Here is a 17,129-nt window from a genome sequence, read left to right as displayed (position 1 = left end):
TGCCTGCCAAGGAGAATGGCCCTTTTTGCAAAAATCCGGGATTAGAGATTAACTCAGGGTAACACCTACACGCCTGAGCAGCTTATCACTTATGGCCTTTGAGTCAGAAAGGTTTAGGAGCTGATCAAACAACACCAGAAGAAAGTTGGTGCTTTAGGTTGTAGTGTGTGTTTGACTCCTTATGCTGTATATGTTGTGATGTAAAAGAATAGCAGTAAAGTATAAATAGGCTTGTAAGTCGCCTTGTTTTGTGCAACAAAACTCAGTGTGCTTAAGAAGGGCATGTGCAGTGCCTACTATTTGCATGAGTAGGTAGCAAGAACCCATGGAAAGGTTGTGTCCAGGGCCCGTGGTCACAATAATCCATCCATGACTGCAGGTCAGTAATATTAAATTTCATCCCATGGATGGAGGCTTCCTTTTATTATGTCCATATCCTGTCTGTTTGTTGTATAGCAGCTGAAGATCTGATGCCATTCCGTCCAATGAGCTTGCTCTGTTTTTAAAAGAATGTCACATTACAGATGTTCTCTATATTCTCGTCTATAATAAATTTTGATAGGATCTGTTAGGTTGGACCTCTTCTGTTGGACGAGGCCTGTGTCACAAGAGCCCATCACATTAGCTGATTTTCATATGAGCCTTTAAAAACAGTTCTGCAACATCTGTTCACTGTATAATTAGTGGGTTAACAAAGAAAGTCCAACTGATCCTAATTTATGTAATTTTGTCTCTGAACAAAAGTGGAAAGTTCAGCCATAAAGTTAGCATGGCCACCTTCTTCATTTATTTATTTATTTTTTAAACTTAATTTTTATTTATTTTTAGCCACAAATAATGACATTGTTCCATAGTTACATTCTTCGCTTGCAGTTGTAAACATTCCACGTTAGAAATTGGCGAAGGAAGGCAAGGTAACAATAGAGTTGTCAAAGGTTATAGCAATGAATACAATACAATAATAAAGGTAAAGTGACGAGAAGTATAAAACAAAGCAGAGCAAAAAGAAACAAAACAACAATAAAAGATAATTCTTTGAGGTAGGTTGGGTCACACATTCTTGTTCACAATGGTATTTTTTACCGGTCCAAAAGTGTACAGTGCATGCAAAGGGGCAGGCCTCTGAGTATATTACTGTATTAATAAGGGCATGACAGGGCTCCACCGTGTATTTGGTTTTTGAAACCTTAGAGAGTATGTGATTTCCTCCATTAAATAAATATCCCAAACTTTTTGAATCCATATGTTATATGTGGGGGGCTCTGGTTTTAGCCATCTAAAGGTTATGCATTTCAATGCTGCTGTGAGCAATATATTTAGAAGATATCTGTCAGCCTTCCTATTCATTCCCTCAGATATTTCTCCCAATACTGCCACTAGGGGGGTTTTGGAACATCTCTTCTGAAAATTGCTTTAAGAGCGTCAAATATCTCCTCCCAGAATAAACTTAATTTAGGACAAAACCAGAAGATATGAGTATGGTTAGCACTCTGTCCCACAATTTCTCCAGCATGAGCTGGGTTGTGTTAGATCCATTTTACCAGTTATTGCTGGTGTTCTGAAGAATCTGAGTATTACTTTCCATTTGAATTCTCTCCATGTATTAGAGTTTGTGGCCAAATGTGTTCCCGTACAGATTTCCTCCCATGTGTCCTCTGCTATTGTCTCCTTCATTTCAGTCTCCCATTTCTGCTTTCTGTTTATGGAGTCATGCATGTTCATAGACAGGAATACATCATAGAGTTTACTAATTACTTTATGGTTTCCCTTTCCCCTTTGTATGTCCATTAAATAACTTTCTATAGGTGCAGGCCCATGGAATTTAGTCCAATTTTTGTGCATTGTCACAAAGGTTCTAAGTTGTAAATATCTATAGAAGTTTGTCTTAGGGAGGTCAAATTCACTCTTCACCTGCTCAAAGGTTTTAAAAATTTCCCTCTTCAATTAATTGATGAATATGAGATAGTCCATAGTTGGACCAGTTTCTGAACCCAGTGTCTAATTTATTTGGTATAAAAGTCTTCATAAATCCTATATTTGTTAAAAGTGAAATCTGTTTTGATAACTTAAAAACCAACTGTATTTTGTTCCAAATTTTTAGAGTGTTTTTTGTCTAGATTGACATTTCTTTTGCAGGGACATCTGAGAAGGGTAATATTTGCAGAGGCTCTGAGCACATACTTTCCTCTACTTCAAGCCATCGCGTGTCTGTACTGTTCTGTATCCATACTAATAGGGGTTTAAGTTGTGCGGCCCAGTAATAATATTTTAAATTTGGGAATTTAAGGCCCGCATTGGATTTAGATAACTGCAAGGTTTTTAGTCTAATTCTAGGGTGCTTTTTTTTGCCAGATGAATGCAGACATCATTTTGTCTAAGTTATCAAAGGTAGATTTGGGAATCTCCACTGGCAGCATATGAAATAAATAAAGCAATCTTGGTAAGACATTCATATGGATGCTTTCGACACGGCCTACTAGAGAGAGAGGGAGTGTAGCCCACCTTCTTCATTTATGAGCAAGCAATCTCCAGCAGAACAAGACTCGGGGAGATCGATTTTACAAGCAGCTAGGGTGAAGGGAAGTAGCAGTAAAAAAGACAGAGAAGAAGAGCATAGAGAAATTACAAACAACAAGACCAAGCACAACTATGGTACAGACAGAAGGAATTGTTTAATTGCTGTCATGTGTGCCGATGTCCTCCAGAGGGCACCAACTGTCTCTATAAGGTTAGTCTGCAGACTCTCAGGTCTCTGTTCATCACAGGTCTTTATCTTTAGCTGAGTAAGAGTTCTTACCCCTGTTAGCTTTTCTTTTACACATCCATCCATCCATTTTCTTCTGCATATGATCACTAATTCATTAAATACATATACACTGAGTGTTATACAGTAGTTTGTATACTGCTGTTAGAGTCAGTTTAGTGAGGGGATGGTCTCTGCTCCACGATATTTGAGTAAGTAGATTCAAATTACACTGGAATCCATAAAATAAATAAATAAATTAAAAAAAATCAATAAAAATGGGTTCACTAATTTTAGAATCTGAATAAATTATTTGTAAAGTTGAGTTACTGGTTAAGATGAGTACCAGCAACATAATGTAGAAGATTTTACTCCAGGATTGCACTCCAGTATATCCAGATGCTGCATGCTTTAGATGCTGCATTTAGCAGCACTGAAGCTGTTACAGCCATAACTAAATCAGTGGCATTTGATTACATTAGCTTGGAAAAAAACTCTTGCCTGGCTCCCTCTGGCTCACTGTGCTGCTCCACTAAGCTCAAAGCTTATCCTGGACTCCACCCTTCTACCACTTTGTTTTCTGCCTAACACTGAGCATTGTTAACATTATCTTCTTCTTCCTTTTCCTCTCTATCCTCTTTGTTATTGTCTCATCAAATGTTTATATATCCTCCTTTAAATATTTCTTTAAAATTTGAGCGAACAGGAAAAAAGGCAACAGAGTATGAATTAAACACCAAAACTGTTACAAACATGGCCCAAGGCATTTAGTTTGGTTTGAAATTTTACATTAGATTTAAAACACTGAAATGTATCAAAGACAGCATTGTTGGACTGATTCATATTGCTTCTTCTTATCACTCTTTCCACTGGACTTTAATGCAGCTGATCCCCCCCCCCCCCCCCCCCCCCCCCGATTGTTTCTCAGCCTGGACAGTTATCAGACCACATGCTTGCATTTGCACACACCAGACAACACACACCCACAGAGTGTTATCAGCCTGAAGGCATCACATTACCCTACCTTGGCCACATTAGCACTAAAAGCCCAACCTCTTATCTCTAATTGTTCATTAGGGGCTAAACTACTCTGTGTGTCAGTGTAAGTGTGTGTGATCTTAAAACACTAGCATGATCAAAGAGTATTATGTCTCGGGAAAGCTAATTCTGAAGCAAATTTACTTAAAAATGTAATTTCTTTTTAACCCCTTAACTGGCAGCAAATAAAATCACCTGAAACAACTACATAACACCCTCTGGTTATTATTGGCTCTGAACAACCCATTTCATAGCCTATTAATCGGCTGCGTCTGGTCCGCGGGCCGAATGAAGTGCATTTATATGGCAGGCTAGACCCGCCCATTTTGACTGACACCTCATTCGGCCAATCATGTTAAGAAATGGGTTTCCCAGAGCCAATAATACTCAGAGGGCGTCACGTAGCTTTGTCAGGTGATTTGGTGCAGCCAGTTACATGATTGGCCGAATGACGTGTCAATAAAAATGGGAGGGTCTAGCCTGCCATATAAAAGGGACTACAAACGGCCCGTCACCGGGCCCTTGCCAGTTAAGGGGCTACTAAAGATTTAAAAATGTATCCAGTATTTATCTGTTCTTAGCTTTTTAGTGTGTGGCACTACCGTAATTCCATTTATACATAAGAATAAGATTGTTTTTTTAAAAACTTGTTGACAGGATTTAACTTCTGCCCCCACCTTTGCTTAGTAATACTGATATAAGGAAAATTAAAGGATATTTAAGCTAGAAAGAAGGCACGCAGACAGCTGGAAACAGAGCCATGATAAATTGCAGATCTCATTTCAATTTCTGAAAAATCCACAGAGTGAAAAGCAGCTCGCTGTCAAAAGTGTCAGAGCCTGCACTTCTTTCATCTTATCACAAAAAAGCGACATAATCCCAGGGTACTTTTTACTGATTTAAATTCTGCTTTTTTCTGCTACACCCCCCTCGACTCCCTTTTGTTTAGAGATAACATTCTTGACATCAGAGCTACTATCTGTGGAAACGTCTATCTGCCATCTTCTCTGAAAATGCTTTGATTTGAAGTTGCCTTAACCCCACCACACTGCTTGAAAGTCATCACACTCTACAGTACCTTACATAAAGACGTGATTCTACTGACTAGTTTTTGACATTTTAGCCTCAAAATTCTGCCAATCCTCAGTATCTCCCTGGTTCTAAATTAGATGCAGTTGTTCAGAGAAAGTAGTCCAAAAAAAAAAGGTTTCTAAATTGAGGGCTCACTGTTAGGTTGGTCACAGGTACAAAAGTGCACACATGTGAGCACAGCCATCTGTACACACCCATCAGTGATCCTAGTTGTGGCCATGAGGGAAAGTGAGTTAAAAAAAATTCAGCCAGAGAAGAGAGTGAAACTCTGCTGGTTTGTCTTGTGTTGTTTTGTTTCCCCTGCAAAATTCTGATCTTTATTGTTTCACTTCATTGTTTTTCATATATATATATATATATATATATATATATATATATATATATATATATATATATATATATATATATATAGAAAATTTACAACATGTCAGTAAGTTCACTGCCTGTCCATAAAAACATGAAAGGAATTCCCAGGAAATTCAGTATGTGAGGCACGATCCTACTTATACAGAGGTTCAAAAGGTTGACTTTATGTTACACACTTTGTAATTATAAATGTGCTGTGAACTCGGTTTCCCCCTCAAGAGCTGGAGTACTTTTTGTTCTATTTTCACTTCTTTCGCTTTTTCCACAGATTTCAGGTTGTTTACCAGGGTGAGAAAGTAGAAGACAGCAGGTGAAAAAGTCAGGGAGAGTTCATGTGAATTTTCCGCTTTGAACGGTATATTTTTGCTGAGGTGAAAACATTTTTGTTTTGAAGATTCCAAATGGGAATCACATCAGTCCTCTCTTCCAGCATTTCTTTTTTGTTCTGTCAGCCTCTCTCTGCCATCTGCCGTGCCTCTCCCTTTCCCTGATCTTACTCCTGTCAGAGTATAGATGTGTAAGTCGCACAACAAAGCGACCTGTTAAAAATGACAGAATAGGCTTGTAGTAAATATTTTAGGTCAATTTTTTTCAGCTTTAATTTCAAGTAGTTCTGTGTTAATATGCCCAATTAAGCCTTCTGTTTGTTTTCACGGTCATCATAGACATACAACACAAGTGTTGCCCTGGTTATAAAGAAAGAGGAAGCTAGCAGCTTTGACACATGATATTCCACAATAATAAATATTATATATTAGGAGGATGTTGTTTAGATATGTTTCTTTGTATTATTTCTAATGCTTTGGGATGTCATAGATGTAAATGGTAAATGGTATGTTAGTGCCAGAGGATTCCAACTCTTCTCCAAGTCTTTGCCTCTTGAACTTCAGTGGAAGGCAGCAGGTTAACCCAAAATATATTATTTTGCAGTCTGTCAGAATCTACAAAAAAACAAAAACAAAAACAAAAAAAAAACAGTAAAAACAATTTTCTGAATGTTAAGATAATGCAGGCATTCTATACTCCTCTACTCAAAGATTTCTTTCTTCTAAAGTCTTGTTATTTTCCCATCCCTCCCTGCTGTGAGATGTTATAACCTAAGGCCCAATTAATCCTAATGACCTGAACTTTATGCTCCTTTTTGCTCTGCTTTTATGTTGTATCCAGGCATTGTCTGAACTCATCAATTAATGTGCTTTAAAACGCTTTTCTTTTCTTCGATCACGGGGCTGTAAGCCGTGGTTTTGGTGCTCCCGTTGTGCCAAAGGTCTGTACCAAGCTGAGCCACGGGAAGGTTGATGTTTTCAGGAGCACTTTAGGTTCTCTTTGATCAGAAATCGAAACCAATTTTTGTTTCAGAGCTTTGGTCAGGAGCAGCCACCCTTTGAAAATGCGGTGGCACTCTCAGTTTGATCAAATAAATGTTGCAATAATTGTCATGACTGAAGAATAGACTGTATCTTCAGAAATGTTCCTTTCCGTTGCATTTGTAGTCTGTGCATGCGTACGTGTTTTTGCTCATTTTGTTTGTGTTTATCTAGATATGGATGTTAACAATACACCTGCCAGCTTTTACACTAAACGTAACCTTTGAAATCAACACTGTCAGCAGTTAAATTTGGATAAATGTCACAAACCAAGAAGCATTCGGGTTTCATCAACTTAACATGTTGGGTGATAATGTCGGCTCTGAGCAGTCCTTGAAAATGTGATGGCAGTTTAGCCATCAGTCATTTTTATGCTTACAAGCCAGTGATTATATTTGTTCCTTACTTTATACTAATTCCAAAAATGTGCCTCAAACCCTTACATTTGCACATTTTGTTCACATGTATCCTTACACCTCCTTGTATACTTCATGTTACCCACAGGATGTGTCCACAGTATCTGGGTTCCCCAGTGCACCAAATCGACCCGGCACCTTGGGCCAGTCTCAGTCAGTCAGCAGTATCCCGAGGTTGTCTCCCAAGGCTGAGACCAAGAAGAGGAAGGCCCCACCACCACCTCCTGCCCCTGCACCCAGAATGGAGCACACCACTGTTGAAAGCTGTCAGGTAAGGAAATAATTGAGCCTGTGCTGAATTTATGTGTGTTGCTATGAAACAGTTGTTTATTTCATGGAAATTTAATGCACGTCCTGTGTGTTAAAGTAGTAACTCATACTGGGTAACACAAAATATTTGTTGAAGCACACACAAATTAAATTAATTATTGTATAAAGACATAGTGCATATAAACTTAAATTAATAACACAATGTATGAATGGCACTATATGGATGACACAGCTAATTTTGTGCATCTTATGAAAGGTCTGTACCCTGTGAGCTATCGCTCAGCTTGCAGCATTGACCTGATGGAGTACATGTGACAGCTGCAATGTGTCTGATGCAGAATTTCCTTTGAGTGTTTTGACCTCAAAGTCAGAGTGGCCTGCATTGTCTACACTAAGCACCAACTCCCTGCAGTCTCATTATAGTGTTATGGAGGCACGTTAGTAAATGTTGTTTAGCAACCAACATCCTTCTGCCCTCCCTCTGATAATAGGTTTTGTTTATTTTAAGGAGCCGGTGTTCTTGATGAATGTTATTGAGCATCTAAGCATAATATCATCACCCTCTTGAAATAACGGCCAGAAAAGACAAACTGAACCAAATATAGAAAATATGATGATTTAGGCAAAAATAAAATTTTTGTTTAAAAAAGGAGTCAGGCCACAGTCCACATCCAAGCTATCTGTGTCCTTTGGTCTATAATGGCAGAACTACTGTTATTTAGCTACCGAGGCATTAATACACCTTCACTGTCAACTCACATTCTAAATTTTTGTTTTCTTTATTAGAGTGATTGAAATGTAAATATAGATATTTTATATTCCTGTGTTTTGCAGTCCTTTGTGACTCTGAGTCACAGGCTCCTTATAGCTGCTGCGCAGACAGATGGTGATTTATCTGCCCACCTGTCAGATTAAGAGTTATGACAGATACCAGGGCTCAAATAACCAGACACCACCGGGACCCACAAGAGCAGCTAGAACAGAGCAGGAGTTGGGAAGGTTATTTGAGGACTTGATGGCTAGTCTAATAATAGATTTCTCCATTCCGCTCTTATGCCTTCTCTGAACTGTTAGCCTGCCACATGTATATTAATGCAAAGTCATACTGTGCTGCAGGTCACCCATCGTGTTTCTTTGTTTTTAAGTGTTTTTCATGTGTTTAGATTGTCTTATCAACAGTTCAGCTGTGCGTATCTTACAGAGGAAAAAGTCAAAAGTGGAACCTATATGTTGATTTTCATTTATGAACAGAGATAGACGGTGATTGATAAATGAATGATGCTACTTTTAAATGACTGACAACTGTTTAATTAAAAAGGGTGGATGGGATTAGCCAACATGAGGACACAACAGAAGTGTGAGGTGTCAGGCATTAGTGTGTTCGTGTTTTGTGAACTTGACTAAAAAGAGATTTTGTTTTCATGACACTGAAGAGGGAAGAAACAGTGAGGACTTCTCAGGACGGTTGCTGAGGGCATATCAGGACACTGGCATCTTCATTCCTGAATCTATTACGTCACATTTAAAAGTTGTACTCTCTCATTTACATTAAATTTAGCATTATAGTTGCTGGAGGCAGTGTGGTGCTAAACTGGGGGAAAAAAAAAACTGGCACGCTTTCCTGAGTGTAGAGGAGCTCGTCATCTTCTAAAATTTCAAGCTCCAGTGAAAACAGATGTCATGCTATAAATTTTATTTGTCAAGCAAATGGCCCAAATAGTTTTGCATAATGCAGAAATAAACAGTTGTAGAATGTGGCAAAAAAAAAAAATTTATATATATATATATATATATAGTTGTTAGATTTTGCTGACTCAGACATGAGATGAAAATATCTTCTCACTTTGTCAGCATGCCGTTTGTCTATGAATCTACCACAGCCTGTGTCGTTTTACAGTATGAGAACATGTAAGCTTAAAAGTGTTTGAGGAGACAGACCAGCTACATAATAACAGGTGTTAAACTTTTTATCATTTATTTTTATGTTCATCATTTATTCCTAGTCATGTGCTTATAATGCAAATTGTCTAAAAAACAAGATGCTTGTGCATTTTCATTTAAAGCTTGTGTCTTTATGTAAAGCGAAGCCACAAAACAGCAAAGTGTCTTTTAATCTAGCTTAATGTGTGCCTATTTCTCAACCTAACCAACAGCAGCCTTTTGACATCAAATTAGAAAACAGTACGGGTATGTGTAATTAGTAATATACAGAGTTCAGAAGCACATGAGTGTCTTTTTAAGAAGCTAGGAGTTTTTGTTCATTTGCTTTGTAACAAACATTCAAGAGGTCTTTGTTACAGAACCATTAAATAACTAACCGATGGAAAAGAGTTTTTTTCTTTTTCATCGCAGTTACTATCAAAGCTGGACTCAGGTTTCTTTCTGAGATGGCTGAAAAGCTTCTGACTTTCTCCATATTTTAACAGAGTTGGCGTTTCGTGCATTCTTTCAGTTTTGAGAGTCAGAGGCAGATTTTTTTTACATGAAACAGGTCATCTCAGGATAGCGCTCTGTGATGACTGTCCTCATTATAGACTTCCCTCTGCGCCAAACAGGCTTAGGTAGTCAACTAATTATGACTTACAAGACACAGTAATTGACACTGGCATTGCAGTATAAGCTATAAGAATGATGAGATTGTTATAATGAAACTAAATGGCTTTAAATAGACATCGGAGAGGCGGAGATCACTAAGTTTGGCCATTTAAATCATACAAGGAACATAGTTCGATTAACATCAATGACAAAATTAGGAGGGTCAGACCCTCTTTGTTGTTGACCGTGGAAATAAAGTATTCTTCAAATGAAAGGTCAGAGAGAAAAGCCAGCAGTAATTTACACCCTTTGTGTCTATTCCCAGTGATTGATGAATCTTGCAGTTAGAACTGACCTGTATGTAATCAGGATGAGTTATTTATCCAAATTAGTTTTTATTACTTATATAAACTACCTGAGCCACATAATAAAGTCCCGATTCAGGATTCATGAGACAAAGTTTCTTTAAAACTGTTAGGAAGCTACTGATAGAGAGATGTTGGTTATTTTTGCCAGAGGAAGCTGGGTATAAATGTATGTTGTTTGATGTTGACATTTTCTGATTAAAAAGTAGAGGTTAAAGTTTCTGTAAGCATTTTAATAACAATTATATTATAATTATGCATCCATCCATTCTCTTCCGCTTATCCTGTTCAGGTTCGCAGGGGGGGCCGGAGCCTATCCCAGCTGTCATAGGGCAAGAGGCAGGGTACACCCTGTACAGGTTGCCAGCCTGTCACAGGGCTAACACATAGAGACAATCAACCATTCACACCTTTGGGCAATTTAGAATCACCAGTTAACCTAACCCCACTAACTGCATGTCTTTGGACTGCGGGAAGAAACTGAAGTAGACCGTAGAAAACCCACGCAGACACGGGGAGAACATGCAAACTCCACACAGAAAGGCCCGGGCCAAGGTGGATTTGAACCCAGACCTTCTAGCTGTGAGGCAACACCATGTCACTGTGCTGCCTATAATAATTATGTTTATGTTTATATTAAGTTGATGACTGGGAGCTAGAATACAGAGCTAATAGAGCCCAGTTGCAATGAGAACATCTTTTTTAATATTTAATTAATATTTTTAATCTTTTGCTATAGTATATTGTATTGTACAATAATAAAAATGATTTGCTGGCAGAATTAGATGCTCTCTGATCAGTTGACGACTCCAGCATGAAGATAACTTTACAGCTTTATTTTATTTATTTTTTCCAGCTCAACAATCAACAATCTGTCTATGACTTTATGAGAGCCAGACTTAATTGAATTATGTTTTGGAACATCGAGTTCAGAGAAACACAACCTCGTATTTTCTTTTTTTCTTTTTTTTGTTTCTCAGCAGTGATAGGCAATCTGTTTTTGTGGTTTGGGAAGGAAGCCGTGACTGCTTTGCCTCGTGCGATAAAGAAATTGAGAGAAATTCTGAGCTCTCTGCTTCACTACCCTTTAAAAGGAGATACTTCTTGAATAAACACTTACACTTGTAGCCTTATTTTTTTTTTCCCTCTTGTGCCTTGTTGTGTGTACATGAGGAGTTAGAACAACTGAAGCAGAGAATAAGAGAGGTGATAAAGAGAAGTGAGAGACTGTGAGACTTTCACAGACACAAAGTCAGAATAAGGGAACATCAGTCTTATCAGTCTTAAGAGTACTAGATGTTTGTGTTTGAGTTGTACAGCATTAACAATGTATTAGCTGCGGGGTCATATTTCCAAAGTGCAGTGCAGCATGAAATCTATTTGGCATGTCCTTAGCACCACCCTCACCTTGCAGGAGGAGGACACGAAAATTCAGAGGACAGAAACATTAAAAGAGCAAAGGTGAAGGATTGGCAGTATAAGCAGGCTGTCTGTAGGTTCAAATGTTTTCAAATATATTGCGTACGGCTAGTTTATCTTTAAGTTCTTTTCCCGTTTATATATTTATTTGTGACATTATTTTTGGATTCCTGTCACCAAATGACAAAGCACATTTAATTCACATTTCTGCCTGTCGTACTCAGCCGACCAATGCTGTGTTAATGTCCCTGCGGTGCCCATAGATTTGGTTATTGGCAGCCTTGTATGCATCTGTATACCCAGCAGTTTCTTGTTTGCTACTGGATATATGTGGAGGTCATGTATGTTTTTTTTTTCTTCCTTTTCCTTTCTCTCTTGAGAGACTCTCTAGAACAAGAGAGCAAAACAAAGGAAGACAAAAGTTGGGGGAAAATGTGTTTATTTGGAAAGATATAGAAAAAGATGTTTACCCATGTGTCACATGGCTCGACTGCGTCAAGAAACAAACAAAAAAATCTGAAACGGTTGCGCACAGAAACAAAAAACAGTACCAGTGCCAAAGCAAACAAATCCTCCAGTATACTGAACATCTCTCATGTATCTTTCATTTGGAGCTGTCGATTTTGTTGATTTGTGCTAAAGCCAAAAGCAGCGGGTGTCTGGCTCAAGCAGGACAGTGTACATTTTACAGACTTCTTCAGAAGAGTCTGGACATAGCTGTCCAAAGCATGTAATAGAAAACTTATTCTGTTTTTGCAAAATCATCAATGTGCAGTGCACTCTCAGGTGATATGATGTACTGTAAGATGGCACTGTAGGTATTCTTTTCAAACGCACTGACCCTGAAGGCTGTGTTAGTAGGGGCCAGGATTATGGGGACAAATGCCCCACGCTATGTGGCCTCTGTAGGACGAGATCTGTTTGCACTTTGCTGTCAAAACATCTTATGTATGAAACCAAAGGTCTGTTCCAGGAAGCAAGCTTAACAAACTCTAAGCCTAACCCTGAACTCTTGAGTTGATTAACCCTAAGTTGGGAAACCTTTGGTCACAAAACGGATCAGAACTGAACAGAGTTAGCACAGTCAGCTTTTAGTATGCCCAACCTGAGTTAATGCGTGAGCTAGTGTGTAATAGGAGTGAAAAGATAGCCATTATTAATGGAGCTTCCACCATAATTCACCATGGTATCTGAGCATACATTTTTATCCAGTACAGCCACAAATGAAAATGAATGCATCCCAGTTTTAATGGATCATAAAGCTAGACTTTTACAGTTTATTACATTAGGGTTTTAAATCTATTTGCTCAGCTGGAACTTGACAAGGAAATACTACAGGTGACAGCAGCTAAATATGAAAATACAGTCTTTTTACTTCTGCACCTGTGATTCATTTATGCTAGAATTATGCCATGTGACAGCTGAAAAGACTTCTACTGTATGTTAAATTAAAAATTTTGACTGCCAGCATTTAATCACTATATTTCAAAGTGTGTAAATATTTAATGTGAAATTCTATCATATTATCTCAGTCCTTGCACTGATGATGGAGATTTCTTTAAAGAGCTCATGTGAAAGATAGTTATCGGGTAATCAGCTGATATTTAACCTAGTTTCTAAAAATTAAACCTCTGCAAATAATGTGTACTTTGATAGTAATTGTGAATGAGGAAATGAAGAGTCAAGAGTCCACTTTAACTGGGCTAAAGAAGACAGTAACCATCAGATTTGTTACTATTGTTACTAGTCTCTCTTGCATTAACTATAATTAGGATACCTGAAATCAATCTTGATTGAAAGCTAATTATATTGCAACATTGCAAAAAACAAAGCATTTGCAAATTACTCCTCATGGTTTTAGTTGTACTCTGCTCTAATTGCTCCGACCGCTCACCCAGAAGCACCATGCATATTTGCATCATAAATGTAGGTAAAGGGTCAAGAAAACATTTCAGTGCAAGGGGGGGGGGGGGGGGGGGATGGGTGACAATGGAACTGGGTCAACCATATATCTACTCCCCATCACTAAAACCCTTTTTATTTTACATGTACAGCTACAGGTTTTCAAGCACACAAGAGTACAACTAACTGGTGTCTTCACATTTTCAGACAGTCCAGCTGCTTTATTATCTCTCACGTGCACATAGATACACATACATTTGTGAATGCTCTCGTGCATGTTGGTGTGCGTAGGCACACGCAAATACAGAGCAGCCCCCTCTCATACATACACATACTCCTTTTCACATTCCACATTACTCTTGTTATGTTGCCCTGTCACAAAGCCCTTCACCCATCAAGAGTCCTTCAGAAACAACTGAAGACTGGTCACGCTACCAGGTTGACACCTCCATGGGTGGCCCTATCTCATCAACTTGCTCTAACTTGGGGCCCTTTGCCTTTCAAACCTTTCAGTGGAAATTTTAATCGACACACCAGACTGTCCTTGTATCTCCTGTACTTTCTCTTGTAAAGATGAATGCCCTTTAAAGGTGCTGGTTTTTATTTAAAAAAAAACAAAAAACTTTTGCAGTCAAAAAAAGGTGGTAGGAAATTATTTTGATTAAACATATGACTAGTTTATTTCTTTAATTTTCTAACTTTCTGAGTTCAGATATACAAAATAACACAAAGTGCATCATTTTTCATTGTAGGGCTTTTCTTCATTAATAATCTCCAGTCCAGATGCACTTTATGAGACACAAACATTGCAGAGAATAGCAGCTGTTCTCTTTCTTCATTTTGTTTTCGTCTTGCTAGTAATTTTACTTTAGAACAAACAAAATCTTAATAAAACAGTTAAGTTGGATAATCAGATGATAACCTCCCTGCATCTTTCCTTAATCATCCAAATTAAATGGAAAACCGGCAACTTAGAGTTATTTATGTTGTTGTTGTTTAAGGGTGCTGCCTGTTATTAAACCTTTAGGGATATTTAATATATACTCTAAAATATATCTGCTGCTGCTGCTGTGGTAATGAAAAAATCCTTAATGTATAGCCTGATTAAAATATGTAGATATATTTAATGAATTTCAATTGAACTGGAAATATATTACTGTCTCTGAGTATTTCCATATATTAATTTTTATCATTACACAACTTAATTATTATACTGTGTACTGTATGATGTAGATGATGTAGAGTACCTTCACTCACTTCCTCTACCTTTTATCGATTTTATTTGACATTGTTTTTGCTGACCTTATTGTACTTAACGCATGAAAAAAAAATATTGTCTTGAAGATGCTGAAACATTGATAAATTTGAAAAGCAAATGCTGGAAATATAATACTCTGAAAATGTAGAATCACTAAACAGCACACGCATAGTTTATAGATAAGCAGACTTTGCACTCTTATTAACTTAATGTATAGTGTGACCTTGAGTGTAGTATATTACAGAGTTCTGGGCTTCGGTCTCTAACAATCTTAAGTACATGCTGCGTTCCCAGTCATGGCGCCAATAAGCTCATGAGAGTAATGCACACTTAACCATGCAACCCTTAACAACCCCCTAATCTCTACAGCAGCTCAGTCTGAGGTATGAGATATACTGTTCCTTCTAATGTGTGTGCACTTTGGTGCATATGTTAGTGTGTGCGTGTGTGTGTGTGTGTGTGTGTGTGTGTGTGTGTGTGTGTGTGTGTGTGTGTGTGTGTGTGTGTGTGTGTGTGTGTGTGTGTGTGCGTGTGTGTGTGCACGCACATGCACACAGAGAAAAGTGTTGGGCATATGCTTGTGTATTGAGGCCAATGCTCTCTTCCCTTTGTAGCAGGGCTTGACTCCACTGTTTAATTCTGCAGCGAGCACACACAGACATGCATGCACACATACAAAACCACACATCCATCTTCTAGGGCAAGTCAGTCATCCATTGCAACTTCAGCTATTGTACACTTGCACTGGTATGCCTGCATTCATGTATATTTGAATGCTAGAGAGGGAGAGAAGTAGGAGACCAAAGAAGAGAAAGCCAATCAGTTGAGGGCCATTTGGATTTCCATAGAATGCCATGTAGTGAGTTCATTGAGTTCACATGTGTGAACCCAGTGTGCCTGCAGAAATGCAAGGTGGCCTTATCTCTCTTTTGTCCTGCTGTATGATGCAATGCTACATACAGCTCTAGGCATGTTCTCTGTTGTGTTTCAGAATGAAGAAAAGCTGAAAGCGTAAGCAGCAGTCACCATTGGAAATGAGGTTATCTATACTGTTGGTGCCTGCCCAGAGCACTTTTAAATTGATTCTTTGAAAATGGTGTTAATAGAGAGTGAGATGAACTTGAAAAGAAGCATATGAACGCTCTCATCTGCTTATTGAATAAAAATTAGTTCCCACATAGTCTGTCATTGATTCATTACTTTGTCCCATCTGTCTGTTTTTAATTTTATTTTCTCTCCTTCCTTCTTTGTCCTTCTTGATCCAGTTAAAATTTCTTATTCGGTTTTTAGGTCCAGCTTCATTTTCCATCACAGTGAAAAACACAAAAGATTATTGCTGTCATGAAACATCCACTGATATTTCTGTTGAATCACTGACCTGAATGTCACATGATTTAACTTTCATATCTCCTTTGGAAGTCATCACTGGTTTGGCGTTAAATAAGTCAGCAACACAACAGCATTGCATTTGAATAATGGCTGATTTACCCCTTGAATAACTAAGGAATACCATAAAAATACACATATTGTACTTGTTAATATGCCACCACGTCATATCAACTGTAGTGGTACAGTACCAGGCCCTGTATGTCTTGTAGGATAATTTAAAAGGAATGTTGGCACTCTGATGGATTTAAAAACTTGTACGTCTGCCAGAACTCCACTTGATTTAATTAGTCAGTAAAAAACTCTACTTGAGGCTCAGCAGACTGAATTTACACGTTAATTTATGGTTAAACCACACAAACACACACACATATGCGCAAGGTGCTCATATAAATTAACTTTGTACTGCCTCCTTTTCTTTCACTTTTATTTGATCAGATGAGCCTTGGTTCAGAAAGCCAGCAGAGGAAAAGAAAGGCTCCAGCTCCTCCTCCTACTCCAACTTCCATCACTCAAGGCTCTGATGACACTTCAGCCTCTGCAGCTCCCACTCCTGATAATCAAGCTCCTGAAAAACCTATGCCAGCCACCCGCACCAAGGTGGCATATTCAACCACAGCTACCACTGTGGTAAAACTAACAGAGAAAACAGCCTCACACAAAATAGCAGTAGATCCTCCACCTGTGTCCAATACCATCCCAACCTCCACTTCCCCAACCCCAAGCAGCAGCACCACCGACAGCCTTGCCGTGCAGGATTCTAGCTCTGAACTAAGCCACGGACTTGACGACTCAGATGCTGACTTAGAGCAGGCTGAATCCCACTACAGCTCCCTCACCAGTAGCACAGTGTCTGTTCAGCTCCAGCCCACTGCGAAAAGCTCCAGAAGCATGGTGGAAGATTCAGCCAGCAACACGGCTGGCAAAATAAATCAAGATGTGACTTCAGAGAACAACTCCATGTCGGAAACT

At 38.5% G+C, this 17,129-nt stretch overlaps 1 protein-coding gene across 7 annotated transcripts in view; it reads left to right on the top strand.

Annotated features, from left to right (window-relative positions):
• The window catches only part of cobl (cordon-bleu WH2 repeat protein), a 53,274-nt gene that overhangs the window by 20,883 nt on the left and 15,262 nt on the right, over window positions 1-17,129 (top strand). For all 7 annotated transcript variants that reach the window (XM_030750319.1, XM_030750320.1, XM_030750324.1 and 4 more), the window contains 2 exons: window positions 7,111-7,293; window positions 16,596-17,129. The exon at window positions 16,596-17,129 is cut by the window's right edge and continues 58 nt beyond it. In XM_030750319.1, the coding sequence (XP_030606179.1) occupies window positions 7,111-7,293; window positions 16,596-17,129 (717 nt within the window). The remainder of the gene's footprint in view (window positions 1-7,110; window positions 7,294-16,595) is intronic.

This window comes from Archocentrus centrarchus, chromosome 16 (assembly GCF_007364275.1).
Source record: "Archocentrus centrarchus isolate MPI-CPG fArcCen1 chromosome 16, fArcCen1, whole genome shotgun sequence".
NCBI classification, from domain to species: Eukaryota; Metazoa; Chordata; class Actinopteri; order Cichliformes; family Cichlidae; genus Archocentrus; species Archocentrus centrarchus.
The sequence above is the reverse complement of the archived record's forward strand: the minus strand, read 5'-3'. Positions and strand labels throughout refer to the sequence as shown.